Source organism: Haemorhous mexicanus, chromosome 9 (genome assembly GCF_027477595.1).
Source record: "Haemorhous mexicanus isolate bHaeMex1 chromosome 9, bHaeMex1.pri, whole genome shotgun sequence".
Classification (NCBI taxonomy): Eukaryota; Metazoa; Chordata; class Aves; order Passeriformes; family Fringillidae; genus Haemorhous; species Haemorhous mexicanus.
The window spans coordinates 31327063-31340761 of record NC_082349.1 but is presented as its reverse complement, the minus strand read 5'-3'; the positions used below and the strand labels follow the sequence as shown (position 1 = coordinate 31340761).

The following is a 13699-nucleotide window of genomic DNA, read 5'->3' as shown; positions in this document are numbered from 1 at the left end:
GGATAAGGGGTTTTTATGGGTCTATGCCTTGCCTGACCATCAGCTCAGCATGGGGATTAGCCATCCTCACCAAGGCTCTGGGGTGAGTGTGAGGGCCCCCCTTGACAGCTTTGGAGCGGGGAAGATCAAGGAGCCCTTCCCTGATGCAGATGATTTGCAACACTGAGCAGACAGAACGCATTTTATCCCAAAGCTGAGCCTGTCCCTGGGCCATGCCCTGTGGCTGCAGAGAGCAGGGATAGCTCTTGCTCAGCCTCAGCCCCTGGGGCAGCCCAGCTGCTGCTACTGGAGCCTGAGGTGACGCTGGGAGCCAAAGCCTGAGGCAGCATAGGACCAGGGGTGCCTGTGCTGCACCAGCCTTGGGGTGTTTCTTCTGGATCAGCTCCCTGGGGTGATTCCTTTTCCAGTTCATTGAGAAACCACTGCATCGTTGCAGCAGAAGCTCCCAGAGACTTTTGGTCTTGCCAGGCTTTTGGGCATAAGTTTTGGGAGTGCTCTGTAGTGGGTAAGAAAGTGCTGCGCCTTCAGAACAAAGAGACAAAATGAACAGTCCATTGAGACAGTAGCAGAAATACATGTTTATGTGTGGATTACTGAGTGGTACATGAATATGGGTTAACACAACTCCTTGGTGCACACCAGCACCTCACATCTTCCCCACATGAGTATCTCCAGTGGAAATCCCATGGAGAGCTCCAGACTGAAAACCTGCAGCTCACGGGTGGGAGGAGCTGATGCGCCCTCCAGCCTTTGCTCCAGCCCTTGGCTAGAGCATGCAGAGCCCTCCAGGGAGTGACCAAGGCCTGAGGGGAGCCTGGATGAGCTCGGGGACACTTCCAGCCACTGGGCTTTGGCAGTGCCCAAGTCTGGGTCTGGGCAGCCCTGGTGGTGCCCAGCCTTAGCACTCAGGGCAAGAGCTGGGTGGTTCTCCCTGTGACTGATGAGTTGCAGGGCTCCCGGTTGCTGAAGTCACCATAAAACACACATCAAACCATCCTCTGGTGTCTCTCTGGGGTGTGCAGCTGCAGGGAGCCATTTTCCACATGTGCCTGTGGCAGGGAGTGGGTGCCAGGGTGGTGTGGAGGCAGTGCCTGGTGCCCCATGCCCCTGGCTGCAGCGTGGGGTTGCCTTGCCCCACGGCAGAGATAGGGGTCCCTCGAGGGGCACAGACCTGCCCCCTGCACCAGCCCAGGTGCCAGGATGGCACACCGAGGATATGGGCGCAGGGTGATCCTGAAGGATGCACCTTTGTGTTCCCTCAGCTGGATGGCCAAGGTTTCCCTCAAGAGGGTCTGGAACAATGCAAAACCCACACACACTCCTCTCTGAGATGGATCCCAAGCCCCACATCCAGAAACTCTGCTTTTTGGTTCTCTGACTCTCAGGGGCTCAAGATGCCCATGTTACAAGAATATATGTGTGTGTACATGTATATATGAATACAGGAATACAGATGTACATGTTGTGTTTATATACTGCTATATATGACAAATTTCACAAGAGCTAGAGTGATAAATACATGAAGTATCTCCTACCTGAAATATGATGGTTGGCATCAGCCCAATAGCAAATACCCCTGGGCTGGTGGAAAACTTGGCCATGGGGCTGGTACAGCTGTTGCCACCTTTCTGGGCAAGGCTGCTGGAGTAATTAGCCAAATGGCCCTTCTACACAAACACAACTTCCCTAGAGCTCCAAAACGCTTCAGTGGCCACATTTTCTGGTCACCCAGTAGATCACGGGCAGCCCCCAGAGCAGACTTCCAACACTTTAACAGAAATTGAGCCAGGGAGGGGTTGCCAGCAAAGCTGTGGCATTTCTCCTGAATCCAGCCTGTGCCTTTCTTTTCAGCACTCACATACCCAGACGCCTTCTCCCTGCCCCATGTGTCACTGCTGCAGCAGTGACGTCCCAGGGTTTGATGGTGCATAGCAAGAGCCTCCAGCAGCATCCAGACCTTATGGCAGTGGTGGTGGAGGCATTTAACTGTGAAACATGTGAGGGAATCTGGAAATAGCTGCCAAAGGATTAAGCAGAAATGAAAGATCCAGGTCTTCCTGCAGGGAAGCCTGTTCAGTTTTGCATTTCTGAGTCACGCTGTAAATGAGGAGCTTGAACATGCTGAACCCACTTGAATTGACACCGGTTCATTGAGACTTTGGAAGGGTGTAGGAAGCATGTGCAGGCAGAGGTGAGGGGAGCACCCTGCAGCAGAGGGGCTGGCCAAGCCCCCATCCTACATCTAGCCCTGCTTCTGCCTCTCCCTTGTTGCCCACCTGAACAATGGACACTGCTGGGGGCTGTCCTGTGCCCTTTTGAGGGGACCCTCCTGCTGCTCATGGGCTCCCTTGGGCTCTCTAGGGTCACCCAAGCCACCCTCTGCATTCACCCCAGGGGAATGCCTGTAAGCATTGACCCTGCTGCTCCAGCACCGACTTTCCCAGGCCTTTTGCTCCAGAGCTTAAAAAAAGAGTCACATTTGTGACTGCCTCCATCCTTCCCCTCTGTCCCCACTCCTGCCTGGAAAACACAGTCCATTTCCTGCTGCTTGGGGTGTATTTTTCTTCGTTGCCATAGTGACAACGTGTAAATATTTGAGGCTGGTGGGGTTTTGATCAGATTTTGAAAGTCTTGAAGAAACTGGCAAATCCATTGTTTATGTTACTGCATTTTGCATAGAGTCCCGTGACGCAGTGAGGCAGAGCAGCCCGGGATGCCTGTGGGCAGCAGGGCCACAGACGTTTTGCTGGCACCTGTCAGGTTGCTGGCTGAAGCAGCTCTTTGCAAGCCATGACCCATGGATGATGCACCAGGAAACCAACACAGGGATGAACCCTCCAGGCCCTGTGGAGCAGGGGTTTATCACATTTCCCTCAAGGCTGAAATGAGACCCTGTGGGCTGCTTTTCATGTATGCCCTTGCCCCATCCTCAGGTGTGATTATTAGCAGAGGGCTGGCTTTGAATCATTAGAAAGCAGCTAGTCCTTTTTAGAGACAGCCTGTAGAAGCACATGGCCTGGGCAGATAGGAGGAGACAGGAGAGAGAGATGCAGGCTACACAAAATCAGCAGGGTCTACACTCTGTTCTAGAAGCCAGGGGGTTAATTTTCATGTTTCCAATGATGGGTTCGTGTTTGGTTTGGACTTTTCAAATTGGATCTGAACAACTGGAATTTCAGCATTCTTTTCCCCCAGCATGTCTTCCTCCTGTGCTAGATGCTGGGTTTGTGCAGCACTGCTTTGGCGTGCCTACTGCAGAGAGAAGCAACTGAAACAAGAGAGCCCCGTGGCAGCCCCCGGAGCTGCATCCCAGCACATCACAAGGGCTGTGCCCTGGGATGTGGCACAGGATGTGCCTTGGCAGCTCAGGGCGCCATGCAAAGGCTGGAGTGAGCAGGGGCTCTGGGTTGCTAAGCAGTCCCAGCATTTTGGACCAACAGGTCTCATTTTATCCTCTTGTTTTTGTTTTTCAAGGGAAGCAAACAGGCTGACTCCGACAGGCTCGCCCTGCTCACCCCTGGTGCCAGTCAGGCACACTCTGCGGCATCTGCTTCTGCCGTACAGCAGTCCCTGCCCTCCTTGTCACAGTGCCATCCTTGCTGTACGTGTCAGTGTCACTGGTGTCCCTGCCGTGCCCCCGTCCCTGTCCCTGGCCGGCTGTCACTGTGCCTGCTGATTGGCTGCTTTCAGAAGGAAGGTGATGCCAGTCGGGCAGTGGATGTGTCTCATGTCACCTTGGCCAGGGAGGGGAGCACCTGCAGAGTACCTGTGCAGTCTCAGCAGCACCCGGGGAAGGTGGGAGAAGGGAGCGAGCCTGGGCCAAACTGGCCAGAAGAAAAATTGTGAGAAAAATTGTCCTATTCTAAGGAGCCCTAAGAAGGCAAAGTCAGCACCTCAGAGCCTCCAGTTAATGCCAAGCTCCACAGCACCAGGGATGTGTCAGTTGGCCACATGGCTCCTGGTCACTGCAGAGCTGGGGCTGCTCCCTCACCCTTCTGGGTCCCAACTCCATGGAGTTTCTGCAAATTGGTCTTTTGTGGGAGAGGAAAGAGATAGTAAGAGAGGAAACAGCAGGACATCAGACCGTCCAAAGCATGGGAGGAGGAGCTTAGCAACACCTCGGGTGCTCTAGGTGGCATTGAGAAAGCAAAGCAGCTGCAGGAGAAGGGGCAGGTGTTTAGACAGAAGCAGCAGGGATGCCTTGCACAGCCCTGCTGCATTGCTACTTGATTAACTCATGATAAAACTCCGACCGCACAAATCTGGGCAGGGAGTCTTTTTCCATCAGGGCAAAGATCCTCTTCTGGGCCATGTCAAAACTGCTTGGTGATGGCTCCAGCAGGTTCTTCATGGTCACAGCCTTGGTGAAGTGGTCGATGTTCACCTGTCATGAGAGTGTAAGAGGGATGGGAGCCTGCCTTTGGAGGGCTGAGTGACGGTCTCCCCTTGCCGCTCTGTCCCACCAACAATCTCGCAAAGGGTGAGGGGAGGGACTGAAGCAGATTCATGTCTCTGGTAGAATTATTGGTGGCAAAGCTGTCAGGATGAACTCTGTCCTGCTGCAAAGCTAACTTGGGGAGGAAGATTACTGCACATTGTCATCCCTTATGACTGATGTCACGCCTCCATGGGGAGAGGGGGGACAGGCATGTGTTGGGGGTGCCCATGGCTGGAGACAGCCCAGCAGAGGCTGAGCATGCAAATAGGGGCTCCAAGATTGTTTGTGAAGGATGGGAGTGCAGCACATGGGGATGGGGCTGCCCCTTGACAAGGATACAGCCCTCTGAGCCCCTCAGCCACAGCATGAGGTGCCCTGCAGCCATCGCTTTCCTTCGGGATGGAGGCTGACAGGGCTACAGCCTCATCCCTCCCAGTACCATCTCCTTACCCATGGCCACTGACCTCTTTGGGTGCCTCAGTCTGGATGAACTCCTCATAGATCTTTTTGGCCTTCTCTGCCATCTTCAGAGGGGACTTGGTTTTCTTGTAGTCCTCGCAGGCCACCCAGAACTCGGCGTTCTCCTCACTGAACTCGGAGCGCAGGAAGCTGCGGAAGCTGGCGAGCCCATCTGGGGGGCAAGGGGGAGGTGAGCCCTTGCTTCAGCACTGGCAGTCAAGGGGGCCCAGCCCTCGCTGAGCACCCCAGGGGATGTGGAAAGAGGGAAGGTGACCCCGCAGGGGGATGTGAACTTACAGGGGTTTTGCAGGAGCTTCTCCAAGGAATCGCGCCACTGCAGAGCCTCCTCCGGAGAGGGCCTGAGGAGAGTAAAGAAAGCCCAGGTGGTCCAAGGTTAGCCCACAGCCAGGTTTTTTAATAATTCCTTTAAAAAAGGAGGATCGGAGTAACAAGTTGCAGAGTAACAAGTTGCAGAGACTCCTCAGAGTGGAGGCAGTGGTCTGGGGATGGAATGGGGATGCTGCTGCATCACAGCACAGGGGAGGGGGATAGACAAGTGCAGGGAGGGTGAGGATGGGGCGGGGAAGGCGAATTCCCCCGTGCTTGGGCAGAGAGAGTCCCTTCTGCGGCCGCAGTGCTCCTCCTCGCCCCAGCGCCCACACTCGGGGGAGCCGCGCAGGGGCTCTGCGGGCGGCTGGGAAGCATCCCTGTGCTTTCCTGCTTGGGCGGGGAAAGATGCTCTCCGCTGGTCACTGCGGCCCCGGTCAGAGCGCTCGGCTCCCACTGCCCGCCCGCCCTGCTCCCACGCCCTGCGGCCGGCCGGGTCACCGGCCTCGGCGCCCTTCCCTCTGGAAACCTCCGGCACTTTCCATCTGCACGCCTTTTCCTCTGTTTTTTTTTTTTTCTTTAATATATTTTTCAATGCGATGTTTGCAGTGAGACTGAACGGGTTTGTGGGGTTTTTTTTGTTGTTGTTGTTGGTTTTGTGGGGTTTTGTTTGTTTGTTTGTTTGGGTTTTGGGGGGTTTTGGTTTGTTTTTGGGGTTTTTTGGTTTTGTTTTGTTTCTTTTGTTTTATTTGTTTTGTTTTGCTTTGTTTTGTTTTGTCTTGTTTTTCCCTTTTGTTGTTGTTGTTGTTGTTGGAGGAGGAGGAGTTTGACCAAGCTGCCCTAGGCTCCCAGCTCCTTCCCTGCACCCCTGCCAGTTTTGGGAAGCCCCCCTGCCTGGCATTGAGTGCTGGGCTGGCTGTGGACCTTCTCCACCATCACTCCTTGAAGGCAGTGCTGCACTCTCTTGTTTTGCTGCTGCAAGGGCCACACGTGGGGGTTGAAACCCCTTGGCTGAGCAGAGCATCCCTGGGAGCAGAGAGGGAGAGTGGGCAGAACAGCCTCTTCTGGACCTGGGGGCCCAGGAGCTTCAGTGGTGGCTCTGGGGGAAGTACAGGTGCTGATGCCCAGCCATGTCACGCTGCCCAGGTGGCTACAGCAGGGAGAGGAGAGTGGCAGGAATGCCAGGCTTGCTCAGGGTGGGTACCAGCCCTCACTTGTCACCAAACCATAAGCAGTAGGCAGCATGACAGGGGGTTCTTATCCTTCACTTTCTGGACCTTGAACTGTGTTTGCATTTCTGTCAAGGATCAAAGCTATCCCTGCCCCCATGTCCCTGTCAGGTGACTTCTCACCCCAGTGAGGAGGAGCATCACTGCAGCAACCTAACACAAACCAGATTTCCTGGAAACCACCAAATTCACTTTCCCATTATCTGAATGTCCCTGGGATGATATTAACTGCGAGTGAGATGCTGACAGGTGAGTGATGCCAGGGCTGCACAGCGATGCAGTGCAGGAGAAAACAGCTCCTCCAGAGAGCGGGGAGTGGAGATGTTCTCTGGCTTTCTGCAGGGATGGCTAATGGAGATGAATGTGTCTCTGTCACAGAGGCATCTGGGGCATGGCAGTGATGGAGTGAGAACCACAAAATCCCCCGGGCTCTGCCAGCCCTCCTTGGCATGGGCAGCGCTGTGTCAGGCAGGCACCATGCTGGCAAACATCCCCCTGCGTATTGCCCCCTGCACCCTGGATTGGCAGGCAAAATAATTAATGTTTCATGTGCTTTAAATAATGTTGATAAGCCAGTATTATACACCAGCTTGGTGCTGGGGAGTAATGGTCAAGCCAAAGGCCATAGGGTGAGGAGGTCCCATCACCATGAAGCTGCCCCGAGCCAGACTTCATGCCATGTTGTGCACCCAGCTCAGGGACACACTGCCACCCCAAAGGCGGATAGCTGCAAAGGCTGGCACCTCTGGGTTGAGGCAGGTGACTCAGAGAAGTCCAAGTGTCATATGCCTCTGGGAAAACCTTTATGGAATAACATCTCACCAAAAGTAAATTGAGTTTCCATGGTAAATCTAGTTTCCATAGAGCAGTATTGCCTGATGTGTCTCATGCTGCCCTGACATAACTTCCTGAGCCTGCACCTAGCAGGCAGGTCATGAGGAGCATGCCACAAGCTGCCTGCCATGTAGAGCCTGCTGTGCCAGCCCACAGCAGGGCTCAGCTCCTCTGCATCCCAAAAGGGCTTGTATCCACCCCAGTGGCTGGGCACACATACTGCTACAGCCCAGCCCAGTGCAGTACTCACTTCTGGGCCTTGGGTGGCTTCTCCGGCTTCTCAGGGTAGGGGATGATGAAGTCAATGGTTGAGTCAGGCTTCTGGAGCAGTGTGCCCAGCTTGGTCTTGATCTCCTTGGCCCTGCAGCAGGGGAGGAGCAGGGACAGGTCAGGCAGAGGAAGCGGGCAGTGGGACGGTCCCAGTCCCTGCCCTGCACCCTCTCTGTAATTAATTCCAGATGAACAAATGGACCCTAATGCTGTAAAGGCTGTGTGTGTCTGCGGCATTTCTAAACAGGCGCTGCGCATTAGCGGCAGCTCTTGATCTTGATCTCCTGCTCTGTCCCCATCTGTGGCCAGGATAATTGTATCAGCAGGGCTGTCAGGCTGCTCTGAGGCTGAATTAGGGGTGTGTGTGCAGCACTCAGTCTCTATAGAGATGAGCTTGGAGAGCAGCTGGTGAGGAGGTGAAGGAGCTGCCTTTGGAGCAAAGGCTGTGCTGGGGGTACCTGCCCCATGGTGCCATCCCACGCTGTGCCACCAGCCCCACACTGCCGACAGCACTCAGAGCCCTTACACAGATATATGGCATGTTTGTCAGTAATATGTAAGCCTTATATCTGCAATGGGAAGGGTCCTGTAAGCAGGCACCCTCCAGAGAAGGGTGCTACCTTCTCTGGGCAGAGAAGAAAAAAATGTTGCAGGAGCTGGGCTGCCAAAGGCTGACTGCCACTTCCCATTGCATCAAGGCCATGCTCCAGACCTGCATCTGGAGGATGCAAAGAAAACAGGGGGTCCTGGGGCTTGGCAGCAGGCCCAGCTGTCTCCCAAAAGGTTGCCTTTCGTGCAATACAATTAGTAATTAGGTCCTGAGCATCTAAAACAGCTAAGGAGGCTCCCCCCCACCCCACTGCAGCTCAGGGGTGGCAGCAAGAGCAAGCTGAGCTTTTGCAGGGAACACTCAGGTGTGCTGTGTGAGGCTGAAGAAATAAAGGAGTGAAAACAGACACCCCCCACTCCCAGTCCCCATCTCTGCAGGGCAGGGCTTTTCCCTGGCACAGCAACATTTGGTGGTTTCCAGGTTATCTTGCTGGCACAGGAGGGGGACGGACTGCTCCTCACAGGATGACTGGGCTGAGCTTTCGGCAAGGCTGGCAAAGCTGGGCTGCAGCTCCCTGCGGGGCTCCCTGCAATTTTCCTCTCTGCTGTTTATTTTCATAAGCCCTCTGTAGATGATCACTCCATTGCTATGTCTGCTATTTCATTTCAATTCCTTTGATTTTTTTTCCTCCTTGTAAAACTCTCTCTCTTTGTGTTTTCGTTTCCACCCACCAGTCCCCATGGGTGACATTTGGAGACCTGGCACAGGGGTGTCTGCTCTGCTCTGTTCCCTGCCAGCTGCCCCCCATTTCTGCTGCAGAAACTTGCCTCTGAGCAGCCACCCTTGCTGGAGGTGGGCAGCAGAACCAGGCAGGGAGAGCAGCCCAGCCTGGGGCTGCGGGGAGCCCCCGCAGCGGGTGTGCGGCACGGGGCAGCGCGCACCCAGAGACGCAGCTGCTGTCATGGACAGCGTCAGCAGCCTCGGGGACACTCTCCATTGCCCGTGCTTCTGAGACAACCTGAACCTTGGAAAGCTCAGGACCTCAGGAAAAGGGTGACAAGGTCACCATGCTCCCACACGGAGCGTCTGGGACAGGGATGCTGCCCTTCATGCTGCTGTAAGTAAGTAAGTAAAATGCAGACAAGTGCTCTGAGACAGAGCTGGCTCTTGATGTCCTGGGCCCAGCTCTCCAGCAAGCCTCAGCTGCCCCTTGGCACCCTGCTGGCCACTGCTGCTATACTGGGACCACCTGGCATGGCCCTGACCCATGGGGATGGCACAGCTGTAGGGATGGGGAGCAGGTGAAGTGGGCAGCCCCCTTAACACCCAAGCAGTGGGTAGGTGCAGAGGGAGCCACAGGAAAGCTGAGGGGACGGGCTGGCCTCTCCCTTGACTCTCCTTTCTCAGACATCTGCGCTTGTGGCCACAGGTTCCTGCAGGAAGGGACACATGGGCTCAATGAGCATCTCTCAGGAGGGGCTGAGCAGAAATGCTGGGTGCCACCTTGTCCCTCTCCCGGTGCTCAAGAGGGGTGAGTCAGGATGTTGCCACGTTCAAGCCCCTGACAGTGCCAGGTGCTGTGCAGAAGGGACAGTCCCTTCCAAGCAGCTGGACTTCGTGTCCCATCATGGGCAGTTCATCCGTCAGGAGCAGGGGGGAAGAGCAAGGGGCCAGGGGCTGCCCACCCCAGAAGCAAGGACAGTGGCTCCCAGGAGCTCCTGAGCAGGCAGAGGGACAACACAAGCTGTGCTGGGAGTAGGGGCATCGAAAGTCAAGCTTAGCCCATGATGACCCAAGGAGCTGGGAAGACAGGAGCAGGACTCTGCCTCTGTCAGAGCAGCACCTGGGGACCCCATGCCCTGGTGCGGATGAGGCCAACACCTCCACAAGGTCTGGATGCAGTTGATGGTGGCTTCATGTGACAAGTGCTCAGACCTGGCTCAAAACCTTGCTCTCTGATTCCCTGATCCTCTGACAGTGACTCATGGCCAAGAGCTGCCAGGCTCCAGAGGCACTGAGGCCCTCAGCAGTCCCATCCTGCTCCATCCCGTGGTATTGCCAATGGACCCCCAGCAGCCGCCCAGTCGGCCGGAGCCCTGCAGGTGTGGGGACAGCAGCAAGAGCCTCCCCCCTGCACCAGAGCCATTCCCTGGCAGTGGGACCTTCATGACATCTGTAGAGACAGCAGAGATAAGGAAGGTTGTTAAAAGGAAGCAAGGAAGTACAGGAGCAGGCTGAAAGCCTGGAGGCTGAGGGAGGGAAGGGCTATTTAAAGACACCATCCTGGCGTCCTCCAGCAGATGGATTACAAGCTATCAAGCAAGGCTTCAGGGAAGGCTAAATAGCAGGGGGGAAAAGGCAGCTATAAACAGAAAAGGCATCTTTAAGAAAAAAAAAAAAAAACTGGCCAAGTGAGAAAAAGCAAGAGGACTGTAAATGGTGGAAGGTCAAGTGTGAGAACATATGGGAGCAAGCCAAGAAAAAGTCTGAGAAATAGCTTCCAAGAAGCATTAATAGAAAATACGGGCTCTGTCAAACATATCAAGGACACGAAGGGCTGCTGGGGAGGGCCAGGAGAGACTCCAGTTTTAAAAGCAAAACAAAAATAGAAGCTCAAAGGAGTTTAAAGCCATAGCTGAAAGTTAAAGGTGATGCTGTGCCTGAGGGCAGGGAGGTGCCAGGGGAAATGCCCCTTCACCTGCAAAAGCCTCCCGAGGGGGTTTGAGGAGCCATAAAGCTGCAAGATGATGCTGTGTGGGCATGTCAGTGGCAGCTGTGGCAGACCCGTGGTGGACACATGGACAAATATGGTCTATTGGAGAGGAGTCAAGGCTCTTCTGGCCGTAGGAAGAGATTCCTTTCAACCTATCATCTCTCTCTGAAGAGGCCAGAAAACACATGCTGTGGGGAGAGCCGAGGGAGCAGCTCCTTGGGATGGCAGGGCACCTTGGATGGGGTCTGCAGACCCAGGCAGCTGCAGGGGAAGGCCAGCCCATGGATGGCAGTGTGGGAAAGGTAGCACACACCTGCAGGGATGGTGCAGGGGAAGGCGGGTCGGAGCGTGCTGTTCAGCCGGCGCTGGGAAGGGGTCAGTGCCGAGCAGCAGATATCGCTTGGGAACGGGCTGGGAGGAGCTGCAGGAGGGTCTGTGACACAGCAGTGAAGCTGCTGGAAAGCCTCGTAGAGCAATGCAACGTGATACACTGGGGAAAAATGCAGTCCTGACTCTGCGTGTCAAAGTGTCAATGCAGCCTTCAAGAGGGAGGATTTGAGGGCATAGCAGATGAAAACATCAGCATAGCAGGAGTGGGAGAAAATCTTTATTAAGAAAATTTACTGTTAAGAAGTGTCAGAAGAGTGGCAACAAGGCAGATAGCAGAGCAGAAACATGTGGATCACCCACATGGAAGAGTGCTCTTGGCTGCCCATGGCACAGGAGCAGGAGAGCAGGCAAGGTCAGCATGGATACAGGAGCGTCGCAGAAAGACAAGTTTCCAACAGCAAAACCATCACAAGCTGGTGCTCCTGTTTGTGCTTGTGGTGAGAATTTGCCTTTTGGGCAAGCAGCATCAGCCCCCAGTGGCACAATTTCAGCTGGAACTTCCCTGGAGCTCTGCTCAGGGCAGCAAATTTCCTACTGTCCGTCTCATCCAAAAACCAGTGCTAAGGCATCTGCAGGTGTGAGGGAACCCTCACTGAGGGATTCAATTGACTCTATTCCTAAGTTTCCCCCTTAGGTGAAGCATTGAGTGCCCTGCTGCTCCAGTGAGACCTCAGGTGCTTGCCCCTCGGCTCCTCACTGGACTCCTTCAAAGCCCGTGGGAGCAGAGGAGAGGACAAGTTCCAATCAGCATGGAAATGCCGGGGGCTGGAGCCTGCCTGAGCTCCCAAGGGGGTGAGAGGAGCCTCTGCCACCATCAGGGGCAGGTTTTGGGGCAAGAACCAGGGTGGATAGGGATGAAGATGAGGATGGGTGCCACAAAGGGGGGCAGAGCTGGTGCTCTGTTCAGGGCTGAGCCTTGTGAGAGGGGCCAGGTCTGGCTATTCCATGTGTGAGTCGCAAACAGGCAATTAAAAGAGGATTGTGAGGCACTTTGGAGACAGGGCTGTTTCCACCTCAGAAAGGCAAAACCTCTGTCCTGATTTTTTCCTCCTCTCCTCCCCATGTTTTGTGGAAATTAAGATCTGAGGATGAAGCACTCCTGCCCAGAATGGTGGAGGGCTGGGTTTGGAGCAGCCCAGACTCACCCAGCAGAATGACTCCCAGGGCAGAGTGGGGAGCTCGGGACCAAATCAGAACTCATCCCTCCAAGGACCTCCGCCACTCGCAGCACCCACTGAGCCACCCCCAGCCAGCTTCCCTTCCCTCCTTGTCAGAGCTGGGTCACGCCAGTCCCCATGAGAGATGCCCGTCACGGGGATGTGCTGCAGGGAGAGCCCCTGTGCCGCCCCGGCAGAGCCCTGCGGGAGGCAGCCCCTGGCATCCCGCCCATCCCGGCCGCTCTCACCTCTCCAGGCACGTGTGGGGCAGCGCTGCTAATCCTTTGCACATCTTGGCAGGCTGTAGTTCCCTCGGCCGTGAGAAGAGTGTGGGTGATGGCCAAAGCGGGCAGCAGAGGCAGTGTCTGCCGCCCGGCTGCCTCCCCTGCTCCTATATAGCGCCGCAGCTGGACCCCCGCCAGCCCTGTGTCCAATGCCGGCCGGCCTGCTGCAGCTGGCCCCAGCCCCGCCGGCTTCTGGGTTTTGTTTTCTTCTCTCTAAGCTCACGGAGGGGGGGAAGAAAAATGTGGATTTGTTGGGGTGAGATCAGGTAATCAAATTGGAAGGGCCAAGCTGATGTTTAGGGGGCTTCAGGAAGCCCACAGCATTTATTTTAATGATGCATCTGGCTCCAGGTCAGTATTTAGAAGAGCCAGGTAGAAATGCTTCATTCAAGTGAGATTTTTCAAGTGAAAGATTGAACTTTCAGAAAAATAAAAGTGCTAGTGAGAAGTCTTGCTGTTGATCTCAAGGCTGTGGCTAATTGTCAAAATATCCACCGCTGCGACAGTGGTAGCAGCTATCAGTGACTTTTGTTTCAGACCTTGGCTTCTGGGTGACTATGAAAATGTGCCTCTCTGTGCTTTGTTTGACACTGGGAGCTGGGAATAGGGACTTTGTTCCCAACCTGGCTGTCCACACCCAGGTGCACTAACAACCACCATTTCCCTGGGTGAAACCCAGGGTTACATTTAAGCTCAGCTCTCGGTCCCTTTCCCTTGTGCTGTGTCAGAGATGGCACAGACATGTGCCTGCCTGGCTCTGGCTTCTGTCTGGATTTTGGGATGTTGTGGGATTATGCAGCGTTCATAACACTGCATAATCCCACAACACTGCCTGCGTTCAGGCATCTGAGTACAGTAAGTGAAAGCTGGAAGTCTGCTGGAAACTGTGCCTCCCTGGAGAGCTTGGGCTGGCTTTGTACGGGTTTGTAGTGGAAACTGAATGAAAAAAGTACAGCTGACAGTTTCAGAGGATGAGATGCTCAGATAATAATGGCTTGGGCTGATTAGAGCCCCCAAGATGCACTCAGGCAAGGGGTCAGAGCCAGGG

At 54.9% G+C, this 13699-nt stretch overlaps 1 protein-coding gene across 1 annotated transcript; it reads right to left on the bottom strand.

The window, feature by feature from the left end:
- Positions 1-554: 554 nt before the first annotated feature.
- Positions 555-12772, bottom strand: LOC132331406 (regulator of G-protein signaling 5). Its single transcript, XM_059854848.1, has 5 exons — positions 12616-12772; positions 7538-7648; positions 5195-5256; positions 4903-5069; positions 555-4384 (listed from the first exon to the last, which is right to left on the bottom strand). Exons 1-5 carry the CDS (start codon positions 12657-12659, stop codon positions 4223-4225), a joined length of 546 nt encoding a protein of 181 aa, XP_059710831.1. The 5' UTR covers positions 12660-12772; the 3' UTR covers positions 555-4222.
- Between the last annotated feature and the right edge of the window lie 927 nt (positions 12773-13699).

Coding starts and splice junctions, on each gene's coding strand:
- LOC132331406 (XM_059854848.1), bottom strand. CDS start 12,659: ATGTGCAAAGGATTAGCAGCGCTGCCCCACACGTGCCTGGAGAG. Junction 7,649..12,615: donor CCCCACACGTGCCTGGAGAG/GTGAGAGCGGCC, acceptor CCCCTGCTGCAG/GGCCAAGGAGATCAAGACCA. Junction 5,257..7,537: donor AAGCCACCCAAGGCCCAGAA/GTGAGTACTGCA, acceptor TACTCTCCTCAG/GCCCTCTCCGGAGGAGGCTC.